The 23,277-nt window shown below is 40.8% G+C and overlaps 1 protein-coding gene across 1 annotated transcript in view; it reads left to right on the forward strand.

Annotated features, from left to right (window-relative positions):
* Positions 1-930: 930 nt before the first annotated feature.
* LOC149198494 (RNI-like superfamily protein) overlaps positions 931-23,277 on the forward strand; it is a 301,230-nt gene continuing 278,883 nt past the window's right edge. The window contains exon 1 of the mRNA XM_089402074.1: positions 931-1,359. Within this exon, the coding sequence (XP_089258200.1) occupies positions 1,135-1,359 (225 nt within the window). The 5' untranslated portion in view covers positions 931-1,134. The remainder of the gene's footprint in view (positions 1,360-23,277) is intronic.

Here is a 23,277-nt window from a genome sequence, read left to right on the forward strand (position 1 = left end):
AAGGGAAATTATACAGATCTTGAGCGTAAGTTATTAGATACCATGCCCCCCTTGTTGAGATGTTGAGGAAGTCATTGGTGAGGGGGAGAAACCAATTAGACATAAACTAGTAGAGTAGCTATTCTTAGGAAATAAGTCTTTACTCTAGCAACAAGCCTATTAGGCTTTTCTATTGTCAAGGCTTGAAAAGAACATGAGGCTCAACATAGGACCATAATATAATTCAAAATTGGATTGCACCATTAAGATATATGCCCACTTTGCCTCGAGGATGTGAGTTGGGATAAGTTCAACCCTTAACTCTAGGTGCCTCCATGGTTACTCCAAGGTATTGCAAAGCTCATGTGAATAGAAGCCTAATCTATGATGGGAAACTCCTTGCTCCTCATTATATATCCTAATCCCTCTAAGCTTTTGTAATAACATATCCTGATGAGAACACAAAGCTAGTTGGTGTTTACAATATGGTTATGTGGACCTCTCATAGATCATTCAAATGCATACCCATGCTATCTTAGATGATATGAATGATACATCAGTCTAAGTTTGAACTACTTTTAGATGCTTATTTAATTACTCCAAAGAGTTAGAAAGCTTATAAAAGCTTGAAAAACACTTTGCTCCTTCCTCTTGATCTTACTCTGTGACTATTAAAAAACCCCTCCCTATTCTTTGGCACATACCCATCCTTATATCACTTCATTTTATAAATTACACATACCCATCCTTATATCATTTCATTTTATAATTAATTTATATGTGATAATATATAAGGACGCATGCTACACTAAGATTTTGAAATAACTTTAACCATTTTAAAATCTTAAAAAAAAGTTTCTATTCACCACTTGCCTTAGGCAAGTCGGAGCTAGTCGATATTGCCCGAGTAAATCGGTCAAAAGTGATCCTAGGTCCGTTGCCGACAAACATTTTAAGCATTAATAAATGGAGTGGGATCAATATGTGATATACATTCAAAAGGTGATTAAAATTCTAGATTTTGAACTGTAGAGTTCAGGCACTCACCTTGCTGCCAATTGTAGCACGAAATGAATAAGAGTGGCCGAGTTTCAAATCTATCACTTGTACTCGCAGTGAGGATTGAATAACTGTCACAAGCAAATCGTAATTTTCATGATGGAGGAGGGTGTGGATGGCAAAGTGTTTGCAGGCATGGAAAATAAGAAGAACTCAAGTAAAAGCAGCGAGGAGTATGATGGCGGGAGGAGCAGCAGAGATATTGTGCCCGAGGTATTCAAGATAATCAGCACCCGGTTGCCTCAACGGGACGTCTGTGCTCTGTTAAGAGTCAGCCCATGGTGCCGTCAACTCCTGGAATCTCATGCCCCTCTGTGGAAGGTATTACTATCTATCTCCCCAGTTTTCTCACCAATAAAATTGCACTTTGTGTTTCCTAGCATCTACAATAGCATAAATCCATCCAACCCCGGGTCTGATAGGTTGAATATCTAGAATTCTAATTTTTCCCATCTAAACCCAAGTCTGATACGCAGCTCGAGCTTTTATATCTAGAATTCGCTATTTCATATGCCTGCTTGAGATATTCATCGATCAGTAGATTACACATCAAACCCGGGTCTTGGTGGGTCTTTGATACGAACTTAGAGAAATGCATACACATGATTGTGTACATTAAACCCGGGTTTAGATGGGTTTGTGCTATTGTCTATTTTCAATGCACCCAATACACCATCCAAATTCAATTCATCCTTACATTCAAACAAAAGTATTGATGGAACCCCTACCCTGCCTGGTAATATCAGAGTACAATTAGCCCAATGTTTATTCACGGTCTAATGTATGCCTAGTTAGTAGGCGGAAAACATAGATGATTACACTATAACTGCCTTGCATTATTGTGGCAATGGTGATTTTTCATACTAACACAAAGTATTGCATCGTTTATTAACAAGGTCAGCACATCACACTGCTGGGAACTTAAATGTGCGTGGTGTATTTGAAGATTTTATTTTAAGATGACTGCTTCCAAGTTTGATTTACTCAAAATGAGTTCAGATTATCTCAACTCGTTTGCAGTTTGTGTTTTTGAAATCTGGGCTTTGGATACAATGATGTTGTTGGCCTCGTGAAGTTTCTATCCTTCGTGGAAGAAATATTTGGACACATACATTCATAATAGAGCCTCGGAAAGAGTTGTTCAATAGATTTTCTGGTTTAATGAACAATGTTCTAGAGTTAGACAGGAAATTTGAGTAGCCTAAAAATTTATCAGGTTGAGTGCTGATGTAGTGCAATGTGGTGGTAGTCTATAGTAGGTGTCTTCATTGTGTTGTGCCAAGACTAAGGTTCCTGGATTAGTCGGAGATGAAAGGATTGGACTGAGTGTGTTGGAAAGGCATTGGGAAGTTCTCTGTTCGTGGTACAATGGGTGCCTCCCCAAAAATCAAGGAGCTGCCTTAGGTGGGCTACATCAATTCTACCTTTTGCACTTGCACCACCATCTGTATGTATAAATTTGCACAAATTAGTGGGTAGTGATACCATGTGAAGGTTCTAGTAGGCTGGGCAGTATTAATAAAGCGTTATTCCTTTTCTTCAAAAGGAAAAAGAGTATCTCCGCTGTTATTGGACACAACTTTATGTCAATAATCAAACAAGATTCTATGTCCCAGTTTGAAAGTTATGTGGCTTATGTGGTTTATCATGTTTAGTTGAAAAATGAGGTTTTTGATTGGAGCAGGGTAATTTGGAATGAAATTACACACCAACTTGTTGAGTTCCCAATGACCTAGAGGTTTTTGTGACTTCTTACCTAATCTATGCTTTGATTTTGTGAACTTTTGGTTGCTCAGAAAGTGTTTTCACCTAGATAGGTGAATGCTTCATGTGATATGGAGGGTTTGTGGTGCCCTTGCTCCTTTGGCATATTTTGGTTGATTTAATTTGGAGAGCTTAGTGGATGTAAGCTTACATTGGGATAAGTGCTAGGGAAGTGCATTTTTGGATGTGGTGTGTTATCTCCTAGGTTCTCACATGGTGTAAAAATCCCTTAAACACAAGTTGTGAAATCCTAAGGGCAACTTAGGCAAACTGTACACTGTCACCTTGATAGTCCTGCCTTTCTCTCTTTAGGCTAGAAAGGTTCTAGTCAAGGGGAAATCCCTATGGATAACTAAGCTCAAATAAGATTTTATTAGCCTTTTCAGATTTGGAATGAATATTGTCCTGGCCCGGCTGAGCTCAGGATAGGATACGGTTGATGAATTAGAAACCACTGGCTAGGAAGAGTCCCTTTTACTGTTCATTTTAGTCCCTGCTACCAACCCACCTTACCCTACTTACTTATCACCTATTACTTCAGCCAAAAACGCGGAGGTAGCACTATTGAGATTGTTGGAGGGACGAGCAGCTTCCAGATACGATTGCTTAATTAAGACAGCAAGCAAGCAAGAATTGTCAGTAGATGCTTTGATCACTCGCACTTGCTGGAGTAAGTAATGCTTGGGTGACAGAACAAAGGGGTAGATGATCGATGACTGAAACAACCTTGGGAAAGAAGAAACCTGCCGAACTAGAACCGAAGATCCGATCCCGCTATATACCCTGCTCTTATACGATTTTGACAGAGCAACACGCCTTGCCAGTTAAAGAAGCAACAAGACCTGCAGGCAAAGCAATAAAGAAGAGATTTGAGTTTTTAAGCCCTTAGGCCATAGATTCGGTTTCTACCTAACCTGCATAAGCTTATAACTTATCTGCCTCACTCTCTCTCTATCCTTCCTGCATCGGTAGCTCTCTGCCCTGCCTTATTGAACCCTAACTAAAGCCATACTTCCGGAACCATATAGAAAGGGATGGTTCAACGGAACCATATAGTGTGTGGTTTCACTAGCCTTCTTAGAATCGTAGTTGGATGGAAGTTGAACTCTAATTCAGAAGGAACCATATATATTGCAAAGAGAGGGATCAGTCAATAGCCTTCTTAGAATCATAGGAAGGAAGGATTGGAAAGGAAGGAGTGTATCAGTGAACAAACAAGGCTAAAAATGGCAAATCGAATTAGATTTTGCACTAAGATATCTCAGACTTGCTTCTAGAAACAAGAAGTCATTCTTAGATGATTAATTAAAGCTCAAATGACTTGAAATACAATCTGTTTTAATGATTTTACTTGCAGTAATTTCAGATTGCTTAGAACAGAAAATTAAAATGAAGTTTTTGTAATTTTTTTAGGATTGGTTGGAAAGGAATCCCAATGTCTTGACTTGGTTGGGGCTATGGGGTCATGCATGCAACTTGAGAGGGAAATTATTAAGAGATCTGATGCCTGGTTTGGCTATAAACGACAAGCTTCTACCAGCCCTAGATTTGAAAAACAAGAAAATTACAAGTTGATGGAAGGAAATGAACTCTATGGTGAGCTCCACATTCAAATCAATCTAGAAGTAGCCTTATCCAAAGATAAAAACTATGCATTCACTCATGAAAGAACATACAGGGCACAGGCTCTTTCACTTAAAGACTAAGTTACCGGAAACGGCTACCCTAACCCCTGAAACGGCGTTTTCCCGTTTCAGATACGGATCCGGGAACGAAACGCCGAAAAAACGCCAGAAAAACGTTTTGGTGCCGTTTTTTGTTTTTGGATACGGGACGTTTTTTTCAAATGGCATTTTTGTAGAAAAAACGTGTTGTTTTAAAAATTTGAAAACGTTTTCTGAAATTCTAAAACGTATTTGGAAAAATTTTAAACGTTTTACAGCAAAAAAAAACTGTTTTGAGGTCCGCAAATACCGCATCCATTTTTTCTGGCAGCCATATTCCATTATTGTATATCAAAAATTTTATCGGGGATCGCTTCTTAAACCGAATGAATGGTAATCTGGAAAATTTAATGGGCCGCCTTCACATTACAGCTAAACACCTTGCCAATCCGCATCATTTATGCAACGGCCGAGTATGATAAATTGGACGGAACCATGTTAAAACAAGTTATGAGCTGGATATTTCATGGGTGGTCAGCTAAAGGGATTTTTTGATATAATTAATGCATCGAGCTTAGAAGGGGCCAAAAAGTATTTCAACTCTACATCTCTTTTTGTTGAACTCTGGTCTTTGAAGACGCGAATACAAGTTCAATTTTCGGGTCCACGAAGATATGGTTTACAGGAGATGATTTAACCATGCGGTTGACCTGAGCGTTGTAGAGAGAGCCATCCATATTATGGCGTTTTGGCCAACCTCATGATGGGGCCATCCCCATTATCTAGTATCAAGAGCATTGATGTGGCCACCAAGTCCATCTAATTTCTTCATGTTGTGTTTTGTGTAGGCTCTATTCATCTATTTCGCCCATTTAGGATACTTTTATAATTCTCTCAACATATGTTAGAATAAATAAAAATAATATTTTATTTTGTGAGGTAGGTTGAACTATTTATAGTTCTTTCCAACGTCTTGTAGAATAAATAAAAATAATAATTCATTTTGGACCTTAATGGCAATAAGCAAATCTTTTTCAGTTTGGAGAATCAGTGATTTGTTCTGGTGCAGATGTTTTTATAATACTATGCCATCATGTAGTTTTGATTAACGTGTGTTTGTTCCCGATGAAGTTCTTTCCAAGTTAGTAAATTCACTCTCTTCGTTTCCGATTGAGAAACCTCAAACCTGTTCTTGAAGTTATATAAAAAAAGTTAACTACTTGCCATTTTCTTGAAGTTTTATCAACCCTGTTTTACTGTTTTTGGATGTATTAATATATTATGCTTTTCTTTGAGCCACAATTCAAATTTTATCGATAATCGTTAATGATGTTGACAATGTTGAATGGTTATGGCATATGTTGAATTGATGATGATGAATCATGATAGATCATAGATGATAATCTAGATTCTGAAATATGAATGGTAATATGAAATTCTTATTTTTAAAATATATATATATATATATGTGTGTGTGTGTGTGCCATTTCCTGCCGTATCGTATCCAGATTGTTTGAAAATTTGCCGTATCCGTTTCAAACCCCGTACCCGTATCCATTCCCGTATCCGTTTTCTGGTAACTTAGCTTAAAGACAAAGTAACAAAGAGGTTTTATAATTTCCTCTTCCTTTGTAGCAAGGCTGCTCCTCTCTGCTCCTCTATGGCTCTCAAATCAACTTTGACAATCCAAACCTGCAACAAAGAGCTAACAATATGCACCAAGAATATTTGCCATACATATAGCAAAGTTGTACGTCCACTTCCAGGAAATCTTAATACAAGAACAAGAGCAATTTTATTCGAATAGCTTGATAGCACTATCAACAACAAATTGCATATGAAAAAGCTTCTTATTTATAGATCTCTAGCTCAACAACTCCATCAATAAAACAACAATATCTCCATAACTAACCCTAGATCTATGCTCAAAATACTAATATCTTCCAACCAACTTGAGAGGAAAAGTCAACAACAATATAATTTAGTGGATTAATGTCACATGTACAAACTCCATTGAATAGATGGGCTAAGAGAGTGGATGCTCTCCTCATTATAATGTGATATACATGGTCAAGTTATATCAAATCCTCTCCTCAAATAGGTCAACCCAATCAAGGTGCAACAACATGCCTCAAATAGGTCATGTGTGAATTGAAGTCAAGGAAGGAGGCCATCCCCTCAAAATACTCCAAAGTTACATGAAGAAACCCACATGTGTAGATAGGTGCTAAGCAAGGAGGGCCACTCCCTCGAAATACTCCAACATGCTCCTCAAAATATGCAGATGAGTGAAACAAGGAGACATGTGTGCCTTAAATGCATATATCTTGGTGATGAAATAGGTGGCATATGTGGCCCAAAAGGCATAGAAGGCCTTTGTCGCAACATCTGATGCGGTCATCACAACACCCTAGACATGTCCATTGCCTTAGGCAAGAAAAGACAAAACTCCCAAGGCAAGGGATACAATACTTTAGGCAAGTTTACGATTCCCAATGAAGAGGCGCCATCTCAAACTGATGAGTCATGCCTTCAAATATGTGTCTTTAGGTGGTGAAACATTAAGCTATATCCTTTAATTTCTCAATAACTCATTCAATTTTCGTCCTCTACTAATTTTAACCATTGTATGGACCTCATTAACCTTCATTACATGTGATGAACCTTGAGGCATTTCCTAGGACTCTAAGTTAGGAGTATGTGATGTGGTGAATGTGGTGTTAGGAGAAAAATGTTTTCATGAGTTGACCCTCATAGCCAACCATGAAAAGGAGGACAATGAATGTGCATGGAAATAATGGGGAGGATGACAAGGTGTAAAATATGGCTAGGGAAAATGATACGCTACACCCACCTAGGTCGCTAGTAGTACAACTTGACTCAAAAGGTGACAACACTTATCTAAAGGGAAATTATGAACACATCATGGTACAAATAAGTAAAGCACAACAATTTAGAGTGTTATGAGTTATTATTAGATTATACCAATTATCACCACATTTGTGTCCCATGTAGAAAGTAACATCATCAAATGTGAGCAAGAGTATAAGATATAACAATGCCCAATACATCAAGCATCACCGTATGATCAAAATAGATAACTGAAGCATTGGGGTGCTCTCATCATGGGTACAAATTCATTGTCCAACATCTGCATGTCAAAATCAATTGAATCATGCACAAAATCTCTATTGACAAGCGATGTTATTGGAACTGGATTGAAACTGACTAGTTTGATTGGTTTTAGTATTATACCCATCTGGTTCAGTATTTTCGACCAATTAAGGCTGGTTTCATACCAAACTGGCCTTAAAGCATGGAACTGACCGATTCAATGTGGTGTTGTATTCGTTAAAGACCACCTAACCCTAATAATTAACGATATTATTTAATTTCTTTATCTTTCCTTTTTTATCCTTTTACTTAAATTTTTAACATTCCATTAATTGTTTCAGGATGTCTGAGAGTGATTCTAACCTCATTGGATTTCACATGGAGAATGTAGAATTTGTTGATTTTGTAGCCTTGGAATGTCTTCTACATTGGCTTGGTGTCTTAGCGTGTAGAAGATTTTGGATTGTCTCTTTAGGTACTTGCTTGGTGGAGTAAGTAATTTTATGATTTCTTTCCTATGGTTAACTTAGGAAAAATACAAAAAATAATTTAATTAATTATTGTGTGGACTATTACGACAATGTTCTAAGATTAAATAATAATTGTTTTTAAGTGACTTAAATATAATCTAAACTATTGATTTCAAGTGAGGCTTAGGATTTAATCCTAACCATTGATCACTTAGGAGATTAGGGTTAGGGATTTTGGCGTAATGAAATTATAAAATAAGCTAAGGGAGAGGTGAAGACACACAATTGTTGAGGAAGCGATTTTCTCAAGAGCGAGAGGCTCGATTAGACTGAAGAGAAATGAGGAGAATTGCAACAACGAATCTCGGGAGAAATTTCAGGGAAGCTGAACCTAGGAAAGAGAGAGGCCAAGTCAGTTGAAGAGGGCTAAAATATCCAGAGGTTGAATTTCTCAAGTGTGCAGGGGTCGTACAAGGGAAAAGAGAGGGGCCGTGTTGCTAGCGAGGGATTCTAAATTTTCTAGAGGTCGAGTTTCTTCAGTAATGCTGATTTCCAAGCGCCAATTTCCTTGAGGCCGATTTTTCCTAGTGGAGCCGAGTTCTAGGTTCGCAACAGTTGTATTTTTTTGTGTATTCTCTATATGTCTAGGGCCAAATCTTCCTGTGAAATTTAGTATAAAGGAAGATCGCGTTGGGCACAAAATTGCTGTTGTAGTGTGATTGATTTCTCCATTTTATTTCTGTTGCATTTTATTTGATGAGGTAATATGCTAGTGTGCTTATTTTATCAACAATTTCATAAGTATTTGAGATAAATATTTTTTGGGGTTTTTAATAAATTGTTGAAGGAAAATAAATCATATTTGGTATAAAAGAATTTCACAGTATTTTAGATCCCATTCAAATTCCACAAACTTAACAATTTTTAGGATTTCTATTAGTAGGATTGCAAGGTTTCCACTAGATTTAATCAAGAGCACCAAGCTCTCTATGTACCTTGATGTAGGTTGCAATGATTGTTGAACTCCTTTGTCATGACCCCATTTTCTCCATGGCTTGAGTGGAAGGTACATTTTCACTAGGGGTCATGAAAGAGGAGTTCAACAATCAATGTAGCCACGGCCAGACACTAGTACCATATGATCAAATTGTAGACTACTGAGTCTAAACTGTCACTATAGTTTCTCATTAGTACTTTAGAGGCCATTTAAAGCCTCTTTATTGATGTATTTTGGGTCAAAGATGTGTTGCACTTGGTGCTATTTAGGTTATATGCTCTCTTGCTATAGAAATGAGAAACTTTGCATATTTGTATATAAATGGTTTGGATTCATTTGGATGCACTTGTAAATATATGTTTTTTTCAAAATTTGAATATTCTATGTATTTTTTGGTTGATCAGTTTTTTGGTCTTGTTTTTCAGGTTCTGATTCGGTTCACATTTTTGGGGTCAATTGATTTAATGAATAACATGGTTCAAATAACAATGTTGACAAGCTAATATACACAGTGTTGTTAAAATCTTTTTGGATTTTCGAGTCTTATTGAGTCACAATTGAAAAGAGTCACTCTTGTAGACTCTTTTGTAATACTCTTGACTACCTAAGACTCCTTTGAAACTCCTCAAGACTTCCCAGAATCGAGAGTTCGACCTAGGCTCAACCGACCCCAAAATTGTTGAAGAATGTAACTAGGTTTGGTCTTCATAATTTGTTAGGGTCCAACCCTAACCCCCTTATTTATGTAATAGGGTTGAGTCATAGTTATAGTTAGTTAAAGAGTCAATAAAGCCCATATTAATAATTGTAAGTGGTTGACCTGCATTTAAAGAAGGGACCACAGTTAGTTGCAAATGGGCCATGGTGTTAGATAGATGGTATTAATAAGAACCATGGTATTGCCCGATGGTATTGCATGTATGAATCCTATATAAAGGATAGAGACTCTCCGTGAGGAGCATCGTGTCTTATTTGGTAATTGAGCCCAACTCTATTGGAGGTTGCCCCCTCAAAGAGGCAAGTGAATGTTGCTTTCCTTTCTGAATAATAAAATACATGCTGTTATTTCTTATTGTTCTGTGTTTTGGGTATATTTCTTCGCATATTTGGTATTCTGGTATCTTCTCGCAGGTCAAGAGCATAACAATTGGTATCAGAGCACTTTCTAGGGTCGGTGGGATCTCCATTTTTAGCAATTTTTTTTTTGGCTAGAGACGTGTTCCGATGTCTTTAAACCACGGGATCTGTCGTTGAGCGCATAAACCTGCGGATTTGGGGAGGCATGCATGCAGGAAATACAAGAGGTGGTCACGCTTGTTGGACTCCCTTGTAACCCCTGTGAGTACCCCTTCGAGTAGTAGCGCATTAGATAGAACTGCGCCTGGACTGTCTTCCAAGTACCCTCTGGGTATATCGGAAGCCCCTTAGGCTCTCTTGAAACCTCGCCATAGATAAACCGTCGGCCATCTTGCTGCTACAGTACACCGAGAACAACACTCGGGGAGATTACTTGCGCATACGATAGGGTAGTCGGGTTGTACAGCTAAGGGTACGGTTGATCCTCCTTGGTTAGTGCCCTGAAATATTGGGCCGAGTACTACTATCGGACCCTTATGTATATTGCTATCTGTAGCACCTGACACTCCTTGAGACCATAGTTCCCTTGTCTCTCTCGATCACGCATCATCTTTGCTAGATCAGAACTAGCTGGTTGGGTTCTGTCGCAGCCGCAACAATCAGTTCCGCCATTCAGATCTATCAGATCTGCCATTCAGATCTATCAGATTCGCCAATCAGATCTATCAGATTTGCCATTCAGATCTAGCAGTTTGGGTTCTGTAGCAGTCGCAACAATCAGATCCGCCATTTAGATCTAGCAGCAGGGGTTCGATCACTGCCACATTCCTACTCATACTCTGTAGTTGAGGGTTTCGCCGACAGATCTGACTATTTGTGTGGCTCCTATACCTGGGCGTGATTCTTGCAGGACATTGGGCAAAATTAACTTTTCTGGGAATCAGCTACTGCAGTATTCCTAAGCGAGGAGTAAAACTTCTTTTGGAGTAAAAAAAAAAGTCTGAGACCCTCCCGAGACGCTTATAGGAGACTTAGCCCATAAGGATCAGGGCGACGGGCTGAGCAAGGTGGTACCATTCACTTGTCAGCGTCAAAATTTTGGCTGGTCCCAAATTTTTTTCACGGTAACGACAAGTGCACCAGATTTGTGCATGGTACAAACCAGAGCTCAAGCTATGGTCAATGAGAAGATAGACACCCTTGAATAAAAGTTGGAGGCATTAACGAAGCAGATCCAGACCTTAAATGACACAATCACAAAGGGCAAGTTGGGGGAACAATCGGAGGCATATGATTTTAATGAAAACGAGGGCGAGTCTAGCCATTCTCTTCACTTCTATGGAAACCACCAACAGTCCCAGCTTCAACCACCCAAGCTGGACATGTATAAATTTGATGGTTCTCATTCGGCCGTATGGCTAGCACAAATGGAGCAATATTTCACATTGAATCACATCAAAGATGATGCGACTAAGCTAAGTGTGGGAATCCTGTACTTGGACCAAGAAAGATGGCAATGGTGGCAGTGGCATCAACGCTGCTATGCAAGGCCAAGGACTTGGCAACGATTCTCAAAAGCCCTTTCTGATCGCTTTGACCATGAATCTAACTTTTTGGGTCGTCTTACTAAGCTCCAATAGATAGGCACAGTGCAAGAATATATTAAAGCCTTTGAAGCATTAGCCTTCCGCACAGGAGGTCTAGCAGATGAATTCTACTTGGAATGTTTTATCAGTGGTCTCAAAGACGCCATACAAGCCCACGTCCGACTGCAACACCCAGTCTCATGGCTGGCAGCTTGCAAGACAGCTCGTGAAGTAGAACGCGTGTTAGCGGCCCAGTCGACTCGTCCAAATTTCATAGCCAAGGGATGCCCCACCCAGGCTCCGAGCACTACCCAAACACTTAAGGTTCAAAAGGTGTCACCAGCGAAAATGGTGGAAAGAAGAAAGCAAGGATTGTGTTACTACTGTGATGAGAAATACTCCCAGGGCATAAATGCAAGGAACCCAAATTCTTTCAAATTGATGCTACTGATCATAGTTCATCTGAGGAAGCCCCACCATTTAAGGGACCAGAGGAGGAAGATGAGGACAACCAGCCGGACAATGAGCTCCCAGCTACACTTGAAGAACTAGTTATATTGCTTCATGCTTTGGCATGAATTTCTTCTCCCCAAACTCTCAAAATCAGAGGTTTTATTAATCATTGCCCTGTAGTAGTCTTGATTGATAGTGGCAGTACGCATAAGTTTATCCATCAAAGAGTCGCTGAAGCAGTGCATTGTTTTGTCAGACTAGTCTCTAATTTCCAGGTCTAGATTGCTGACGGGGGACAATGAAATGTGAAGGCTGTTGTGAAAATGCCAAACTTCAAATGCGGGATTATCACCTAAAGACCCACATGTTTGTCATCAACATGGGTGGGTGTGACATTGTCTTGGGTGCTGAATGGCTCTGCACACTCGACCCAATCACAATGGATTTCCAGGAGTTATATATGAGATTTAAGCAGAATAACCACACACATACCCTCCGCGGACTCCAGGCAGGTGCTCCTTCTATCATCAGCTCACATAGGATGGAAAAATTGTTAAAAAAGGGCCACCATGGAGTTATAGCCCAATTTAATGCCATCTAGGCCTTCGAACCCACTTCTCTTCATATTCATCCTGAGATGCAACAGGTCTTAAACAACCATCTGCAGGTCTTTGACAAGCCTCATGAGCTTCCACCCTCGAGAGGGGAACATGATCATAACATTACTTTGGTCCCAGGGGCACAACCACCAAATGTGCGCCCATATAGATATCCTTTCGCCCAAAAGAATGAAATTGAAAAAATCATCAAGGAACTCCTGGAAGCCGGTGTCATTCGTCCTAGCATTAGTCCTTATTCATCGCTTGTGGTCATGGTGCTCAAGAAAGATGGGGAATGGCATATGTGTCCAGACTTCAGGGCCCTCAACAAGTTGACGGTCAAAGATAAATTTCCCATCCCGGTTGTTGATGATTTGCTGCATGAACTAAATGGGGCTCAATTCTTCACTAGGGTCGACCTTCGCTCGTGCTATCACCAAATTCGCATGAAAGAAGTAGACATTCCAAAGACTGCTTTCCGAACTCATGAAGGCCATTATGAATTCCTGGTCATGCCATTTGGTCTCTGTAATGTCCCATCCACTTTTCAGAACCTCATGAATCACCTGCTCAAACCATATCTCAGAAAATTTGTCCTTGTTTTCTTTGATGACATCCTCATCTACAACCTCACCTGGGAAAAACATCTTCAGCATTTAGATCTGCTCTTGCAACTGCTCCGGAAGCATAAATTATTTGTCAAATTGTCTAAGTGCTCTTTTGGCATGGAAGAAGTTGAGTATTTGGGCCACATTGTGGGGCGTGAAGGTGTCAGGATGGATCCCAAAAAGATTCAGGCAATGTAGGATTGGCCTCAACCAAAGACCTTGAAGAGTTTGAGAGGATTTTTGGGTCTCACCAGCTAATATCGCAAATTTGTTCGCAATTATGGTCGCATTGCTAGACCCCTCACTCACCTTCTCAAGAAAAATTCATTCCTTTAGAATGATGAAGTGCAACAGGCATTTATAACTCTCAAACATGCCATGTGTTCCACTCCCATATTGGCACTACCCGACTTGACCAAATCTTTTGTGATTGAATGTGATGCTTCAGGTACGGGTATTGGGGCTGTCTTAATGTGGGAAGGTCGACCCTTGGCCTTCACTAGCCAACAATTAAGTGGGACAAATCTGGGACAATCTACCTATGAGAAGGAGATGATGGCCATCTTACATGCAGTGGATACCTGACGACCATACTTATTGGGGCGACGTTTCCAAATCCGCACAGACCATCAAAGCCTTAAATATTTTTTGGAGCAACGCCTATCCTCGCCACAACAAAATAAATGGCTAGCCAAAATGTTGGGATATGATTATGAGATAATTTACAAGAAAGGGCGCGAAAATGTCGTAGCGCATGCTTTATCATGCCAATTTGAGGAGGAAAGCACCCTGCTAGCAATCTCTCTTCCCATTGCAGAGCGGATTGAAGAGGCTCGCAAGGAATGGTTTTCACATCCTTCGCTCTCCCAACTCATTAATAAATTGCAGGCGGATCCAAATTCCACAGCGGGCTACTCTTGGCAGGATGAGATTCTTTGCTACAAGGACAAAGTAGTGATATCACCAACATCCACCCTCAAAAGTCGCATTTTGGCAGAGTTGCACTCATCTCCCACTGCAGGCCATTCAGGCTTTCAGAAGACTTATGCTCGCACTCGACATTCATTCTTTTGGACAGGCATGAAAAAGGACATTCTTACTTTTGTAGCTGAGTGTGATGTGTGTCAGCGCCACAAAGGAGAAACAGTCAAATCCCCAGGCACATTACAACCATTGCCCATCCCTGCCTCAATTTGGACGAAGGTTTCTATGGATTTCATTACTGGCCTTCCAAAGTTAGGCAACAAGTCAGTCATCATGGTGGTTGTGGATAGACTTTCTAAGTATGCTCATTTTTGCGCCCTACCCCACCCTTTTACACAGCTTTGGTGGCTCAATCTTTCATGGATTAGATCTTCAAATTGCATGGCATGCCCACTTCCATTGTGTCTGATCGTGACCCGATCTTCACCAGTAACTTTTGGCAGGAACTCTTCAGGCTACAAGGTACCCAACTACAACTCAGTACTTTCTATCATCCCCAAACTAATGGTTAAACTGAAGCAGTCAACAAATGTCTAGAGACCTACCTCAGGGGTTTCACTTCAGAAAAGCAACATCTATGGGTACAGTGGTTACCTCTAGCCGAATGGTGGTATAATACTAACTATCATGCCACCACCAAAATGACTCCATATGAAACCGTTTATGGTCAACTCCCTCCTTCACCTACTTATATCCAGGGATGGTCGAAGGTACAAGCAGTGGATCAACTCCTACAGAATCGTGCAACCATGCTGGCCCACCTCAAAGAGAATCTCCATCAAGCTCAAAATCGCATGAAGCAACAGGCAGACCAACATCGTTCAGAGCGCAAATTTCAAGAAGGGGATCAGGTATTCTTGAGGCTGCAACCATATAAGCAAACATCACTCAAAGACAAGGGTTGTCAGAAATTATCTCCAAAATTCTACGGACCATATCAAATACTTCAGCGCATTAGAGAAGTAGCCTACAAGCTAGCCTTGCCACCCACTGCAAAAATCCATCCCATCTTCCATGTCTCATGCCTCAAGAAAGTGGTTGGGAACCATTGTAGAATTCAAACCAGTCTACCAGAATTGGATGAAGAAGGTTCAATCTGGCTCCAACCTGAACAGGTTCTTGACACACGAGACCGACACCTGCACGATCAAGGAAGTCCTCGTCGAGTGGAAAGACACCTCTCCAGATGATGCGACCTGGGAACCAACCACTGTTCTTCTGCAGTTTCTGCAACTTCAACCTTGAGGACAAGGCTATTTTTATGGGGGAGGGCATGTTAGGGTCCAACCCTAACCCCCTTATTTATGTAATAGGGTCGAGTCATAGTTATAGCTAGTTAAAGAGTCAATAAAGCCCATATTAATAATTGTAAGTGGTTGGCCCGCATTTAAAGAAGGGACCACAGTTAGTTGCAAATGGGCCATGGTATTAGATAGATGGTATTAATAAGAACCATGGTACTGACCCATGGTATTGCATGTATGAATCCTATATAAAGGATAGAGACTCCCTGTGAGGAGCATCGTGTCTTATTTTGTAATTGAGCCCAGCTCTATTGGAGGTTGCCCCCTCGAAGAGGCAAGTGAATGTTGCTTTCCTTTCTGAATAATAAAATACATGCTGTTATTTCTTATTGTTCTGTGTTTTGGGTATATTTCTTCGCATATTTGGTATTCTGGTATCTTCTCGCAGGTCAAGAGCATAACATAATTGTACATGAGTCAAAATGAAATATACTTATCAAAAGAAAGCAAAATATTTTTTTACTATTAATTGAAATGACTTTTTAAAGCATGTGTTTCATGCTTGGGTCAATTGTTATAGGTCAAGCCTCCATTGTAGGCTTTAGGTTGTTGTCAAAGTCAATTGTTGTTTGGTCAAAACTCCTCCATCAAGTTAGCCTCTTCATCTAGTCTGTGAAAAATCGTGACCCGATTCCTACTGCAACAAACTGATGATGTTTCTTCTCTTTGTTAAATTAATCAACCAAATTATTTGCAGTTTCCTACAACAAATATCGAAACATATACACTGCAGCCTACACAAAATAAAATACCGCGGAAACCAAATACTTGGGCTCCAGTAGCAAGGTACCGATTCATGAGGTGGACCTCCTCAATAATCCTGCCCATCTTGTAGCTCTTTGGGGCTACAACTCCAGATCACCCCACCTCACCCTTGGAGGCATCTCAACAATCATGGCAAACTCTTCCTCCAATCTGGAGGACAACCTATCGATATTAGCGGATGCAATTTACTGATCCTGCTTCTCCTCCTTGTTCCTCTTTTTGAGAGAACACTAACTATTGTAGTGGCTCAATTCTCCACACCTGAAGCACTTGATCTTTGAAACATCATTCTTTCTTCTGCGTTGCTCCTGCTGCCCCTTTGATGCAAGGGCTACGTCCTCGTCTTCCTTCACCTGCTTCGTCCCACTGCTGCTATCGCCACTGATGGTGGCCTTCACTAGATCACACCTCATTTCCTCCTGCTGCAGATCAGCCCACACATGTTCCCAATTTGGCAGGTTTTCTCTGCCCAGAATGCTCTGGACGAAAACTTGCCAATCTTTAGAAACACTATTCAGTGCTAATCCTACAAACTCTGTAGGTTGGGGCCTTGACCCTACTGAAGCCTGTTGGTCCAGGACATCCTGAAGCCTTGTAAGGAAGGGGTCTATACGCTCCCCTTTCTGCATCCTCGTGCATCTCAACTTCTCTTCTAAGTACATCTTCCGTTGCTTGGAAAATCCTTCGTATAGCGTAGCTAAGGTTTCCCACACCTGCCGGGCAGTATCCTTGCCGGCTATATGGGATACTACATGATCTCGAACCTCGTCGAGAATGATCCTCTTAGTCTTTGCCATCTACGCCTTGTACTTCTTGAGCATCATCTGCATCGGTAGGTACAACTACCACACTATTGACATAAGTTTTAAGATCATGCTCATCTAGAAGGCAAGAGATCCTAGCCTTCTAGATCACATAGTTGGAAGCTTCGTCCAACCGATCTTGATCTCTCAACCCAGCTGATGTCATCCCTTTGAAAAAATCGAACCACTCCCTCTTCTCCTCTGCGCATCTGCTGCCCAGCTATTCGCACTCCCTTCTGGAGTGAGAAATCCCACACACAACTTCTGCTGCTCTGCATGGAAAATTTGAACTTCTTGGCTAGAAGTTCTCTGAGGAAGAAATTCCCTCAGTAAGTGCTCTTCTCTCCCATTATCACTATTCTGCTAGCAACTGCTGCAAAATATCTGCGTCCCAGTTGAAGATATGCTCTGCAAGGAAACTGTGCTGGTCCCTTTTGCCTCTAGAAAGCTTCGATCTGGAGAATCGAATGTCAACTCACTCAGAGAAATCAATCTCACTCAAAACTTCGACCTCCTTGGCCCAAGGACTACACTGCCTCTGGGGTTTCGAACTGTTGCCAAGTTAGGAATTTGAATCCTCTCCTCCTTTCTGCAACTAAGCTTTTCTACTCACGATTTGTTCTCTGATACCATGTGAAAAATCGGTGACCTGATTCCTACTGTAACAAACTGATGATGTTTCTTCTATTTGTTAAATTAATCAACCAAATTATTTGCAGTTTCGTACGACAAATAATGAAACATATACACTGCAGTCTACACAAAATAAAATACTGCGAAAACTAAATACGCATTGGAGAGAAATAAACACACTCATATACATTGTTGTTTGTGGATAAATGTCCCTGGAAAAACCCAACTTGGGAAAACCGGTGCAATAGCTGAGGGTTTTATTATTATGCAGTAGTAATCTGAGTACAAGGCTATGGATGCCCAAAAGTAGCAATCCATGCAGAGAAAATAACTGACAAACGTCTAGTGAGAAAAATCTCACTTCCACTGGTGATCCGACATTGACCTTAGGTCGAGATGCGCTGCCCCATGCTGCCTATTTTCCCAAGGTTGGAAACCCTTGAAATCCTTCCAAAATTTCTGAATTTGCTTTAGAGATCACCTATACAAGTGAAAATAATTTTTCCCCAAAACCTCAATATATACAAAATTCAAAATAAAACCCCAAACCCCAATTTTTGCAAAACAAGGGTCAGAAAAATATATTTTACAAAACATTCACAAAATATTTACAAATATACAAGGCTTGTAAAATATTTTTTTTGAGAAAATATTCTTTAAAATAATGATAATGGCTCAATGCATTTTGAAAGTTAGGGTATTAACCATAGTCTTTAGCGAAGTAAGAAAATCATATAAATTTCCCAGAGCCCAAACAAGGTTGACCCGTGCCCACAATCTATGAACTTGGAGCCCAAGGGCTAGTGTACCTGCAGATCTCTATAATATCTCTCAAGAAAAATTGTTAGATCATATAATGAATCAGATCACCTAAGATAAATCCAAAATTTACCAATAAAATGTTCTTATCATTGACAAATGAAATAACAATTTATATAGCACTGAAGCACAATATAGGATTAGCACATAACTAGCATGTACCACAGATCAATGAGACAAGGACACCATGAACTGAACCCCAAAGTCTTTTATTATGATATCAAACGTTCCCAGCAGATCAATGGATCAATACCAACGTTACAAATTTACATAGTCCAGAACTAGAGTCATCATTGTGACTTGAGAAGCAAATGACTTCTAATTTATAGAGAAATCCTCCAAGTGGAAAATAACGACTAGTTTGCTTGATCCTCGTCAAAATAATCTTGACTACCGATAAATATTTGATCTTATTTTAATCTCCACCGTCGAAAATATTTATTTTGATGAAATTTTGAACTTCTCAAAAAACCCATTTTTTATAAATCCAAAAATTATTTTTTTTGGGTTAATTTCTTCAAAATTTTGACTTTGACTTAACCACCAAGGTCCAAGGGCTTAATTTAAAAAAAAATCCATTTTTACCTTGGTGGGGGACCTCCAAAAATTAATTTCTTTTTGACCCACGATTTTTTTGGTCATTTTCCACTTGGAGAAATTAATTTCTCTAAAATTATTTTTTTGACTTTAAATTAATTAATTTTTTTGGCTTAGGATATAATTTTTTTTTTTTTTTTCTTAATTGGTCTACTCCTATATTGATACAAAAATATGATTACAGAGAGGCTGATGCCTCGAGAGTTCTAGCCCAGGAGTTGGCATTCTTACAAAAGACACTTGATGTACTTACTAGAGGACCTGCATAGTGACTTACTTCAGGACTTGAAGTATCTGAAAACATTAGACTCAGTATCATGACAGTGACCAAAAACTGACCCATACATTGACCAAAACTGACCTGTAAACAGCTAGCTCTTAGACAGATGCCAACATAGACAGACACCAACATACAAGAGAATGCCGCCCTCATAGTGGAAACCGACAAATAGAGTTGATAGAGACCTGATTCTGGGAGCTTAAAAGCATGAAAAACTATGTATCCGGAGGGAATTGAGCTTCTTCCTTCAGCAACTGACCAAAACCAAAAGGCGCGGACTTGTTCAATCTTCATCCGAGGTTGTTGGCTGTTCTTCTACAATTCGGCACCCAAATTGGTCTATGTCTTTGAATTCAGAGGGATGGGCCTCAGAACCTGAAGGATCACCTCCTGCTGGTGCGCTCGGGCCGGCGTGTGCGTTTGAATTCAGAATTGGCGAGCCGCCTGAATCTCTGCGCTGGGAGACGTTCTGGTCTGCCATCCGAGGTTCCAGAGGAGCCCCAGGATTGACCTCCCCCGAACCCACAACATCCTCGCACATCTCGACGGTAACTGACACGATGAAGGATGAGTTTCCTAGAGAACAGGGGATGCGGAAGCGGGCTGTATGCGAGTGTGAATGATGAGAACAGACTTCTGTTATGACTTGCCCTCTTCCCCTGCCCCTGCCACTTCTTGTTGCAGGATATCTATTGCAGCAGAACTCCGAAGCTTCAGACGAGGGGTCCGAAGTGGTTGAGGAAGGCTGGCGGGAGACTCGGCCATGGGAGCTGCCCCGTCTGCAACCCATCCTGGTGTGCTCTCTTGGCATTTTGAGGTGAGCAGAACAAACAATCGGAGAGGGAATGGCGAGGAGGCGACTGAGGAGTAAGCACACTGGATGAAAAGGAGCCTGAGCGCACTGATAACTGTCAGCACCTTGAACCAGAGCCGAAGGGAAGCAGGGGATGGGGTTGACGCTTGAGGAACAGCAAGGAGCTGCCACCTCGTTGAACCTGAAGGCGCGCGGAAGAGAAGCAGGAATGAGGTCCAGGCCAAGCGCCATCGCAGATAAATCATAATCGAGGGAGGGCAGCGTTAATGCTGCAATTAATAAGTATGTGTGAAACCATGTCTCCGTCCTCCTGCAAATCCATCTGGCGGTTGTGAGTGGCCACACGCCCACCCTCCACGCCACCTTCGTACCACTAACCTGACTATTCACCTGCATCTGGGAGAGAATAATCCTGTTGCACCAAAGAAGTGCACTCATGTTTGAGTTGTGCATCATCTGAGTCGCATAGAGGACCTGAGAAGAATGGGAGCTGTTGATTGACCCCCTGATTGGCCAATCTGTCTGCTACCTTGTTGGCAGTGTGCCTTATATGCTTGAAGGTGATGCTCCGGGGAGTCCTGAGCCGTTCTTCAATTTGTTCCAGTCTACTGAGAAGCCTCCAGCTTGAGGCAATCTTTGCTGCCAAAGTGCCTGATTGAATCCTTGTGGCTGCTGTTATTAGGATTAGAGAATCCCCTTCTACCTCAAGAGGGAAAAAGTTTTTCTGTTCTGCTATGCAAATGCCTTTCCATAATCCTTCCAATTCAGCAGCGTTGTTGGTGTCTTTGCCAATTGTTCCATGATATATATGTAATACTGAGCCCATTTCGTTCCTGAAGACACCACCATAACCAGCCGGCCAAGGATTGCCCTTGGCTGCCCCATCAAAGTTCAATTTGCAAGAGTTGGAAGCAGGAGGGGATTAATTGAGGGGAGAGGCGGAACTGATTGGGGGTCTAGTCTTGGCTTGAGCCAAAAAAGTGAGGTCCAGGTTCCAATCTTTCAGAATGAGGCGTTCCTGAGGAGAGTCTGGCAGGTCCGAGTCTTGCCAATGTCTTAGAGCAAGAGTTTCTTGGAGATTTTGTTTAAGAAGAAGCCACAGGGTGTCAATTGGCCTGCTGATGTTGTTGAAGATTCTATTATTTCTCTCCTTCCATAAGATCCAATAGATAAAGCCCGGGAGGAGGTTCCACAGTGAATTGAGAAGAAGGCTTTGGAAAGGGTGCTTTGGCCAGTTTCTGATGGTGTCTGTAATATCTCCCAAACGTCTGCCCGATCTTCTGTTGCATTGAGCAGTTCTCTCCCATAATTGAGTTGCTAGAGGACAAGTATCCAAGAGATGCAGGATGGTTTCAGAGTTGAGATTACAGTTGGGGCATCTAGATGGTCCAATAAATCCTCGCTTTTGCAAATTGTCCCAAGTGAGGATTCGCCGCTTGCTCAAAAGCCATAGAAAAGTGGAAACCTTAGGCCAGATTCCTGGTTGCCATACCTGGTCCCAAAGTTGATCCTTGTCTGCCTGCGAGGGTTGATAGCGAAGTTGGTATGCTTCCTTGGTAGTGAACATTCCTTTTGGCGTGTGTCCCCATCGTAGCTTGTCCTTTTGATCCAAGTATTTAATCTTCCCGAGTTTTAGCTCCTGATCGATCTCTGTGTAGGTTTCCCCTTGCCAATTTGCCTGCCAGGTGCTGGCTGATTTCCAGAGTTGAAAGTCTTGGGGGGGTTGCTGTTGCCAGAACTGATGAACATGGATTTGATCAGCTTGCTGCATAGATGTAGAAATTTCTGTTTTCCCACCCCGGTTTTCAGTTTCACCTTATTTCTCCCAAGTAGTTAAATGCCCTTTCCCATAACCATACATTTAGCAAGCTGAAAAATAAATATTGCTGAAAACACAAATTCTGGAAATTTTACAGAATGCTGGAAATTGCAGAAATAAAAATCAGCAGTAATAAACAGCCATTAAAACACATTTAAACACTGAGATTTTTGGTCAACTTGACCCTGGAAAAACCCCCTACAACTCTTGGGGAAAACCAGTTTGAGAGCTCTTCTTTATTTCTGGAAAAATGCCTTTTACAGTGAGAAAATTTTCAGCAAATAAATTTCAGCAAAACAGAAATTTCTAGCAAGCAAAACTTATCTGTTTTCAGCCTTACAGACGATCTGAAAAATGCTGTACGAGCTGTACGGACCGTACGGATGTACGGACTGTACGGACGTACGGACTGTACTGACGTACAGATGTACGTACCATACGAACTGTACGTACGGCCGTATGGACTTGTACGGACAGACCTCGAAAATTGTGCAGAAAATCGCCTCCTCGAGATTCGTGCTTGAAAATCAATTTTTCCCTTTTTGCTCACAAAAATTTGCCTTTTTCTGCTTGTTCTTTGAGCTGTACGGATTTGCTGAGGTGCTGCCTTGGTATGTGTGCCAAACTGCTGCCTCTTTCTCCTCCTTGTCCAGAAATCTCCCTTGCTCTCTTGCTCTCCTTCTCCCAATCTGCTCATGAAAGAATGAATGATCTTTTCCTCCTTTTCCTCCCTTAACCCAACCCTAAATGACTTTTGGGTGATTCCTAAATCCAATGGCTGAAATAGATTTAGATCAATAGCTGAGATTAAATGCTCATTTAAATCTCACTTTCTATTTTTTAATTCACCCCACTTTAATAAAGACCCACTTAGTCATTTATTTCCAAAGTCACTTTTCCTTTCTAATTTTTCATTGACTTTATAAAAGTCACTTTAAAATTAGACTTAGTAACTTTATCACTTAAAGTCACTTTTAAATTAGATTTAACTTTATAAAAATTATAAAGTTACTTTAGGAGAAAAATTAAATTCTTTTGGACACTTTTCCCTAGGCCAAAGATCAAAGCCTAAGGGAACCACCTGTCCTC

Source organism: Pinus tabuliformis, chromosome 2_1, assembly GCF_031772625.1.
Source record: "Pinus tabuliformis cultivar Carrire ecotype Pingquan chromosome 2_1, CPIR1, whole genome shotgun sequence".
Classification (NCBI taxonomy): domain Eukaryota; kingdom Viridiplantae; phylum Streptophyta; class Pinopsida; order Pinales; family Pinaceae; genus Pinus; species Pinus tabuliformis.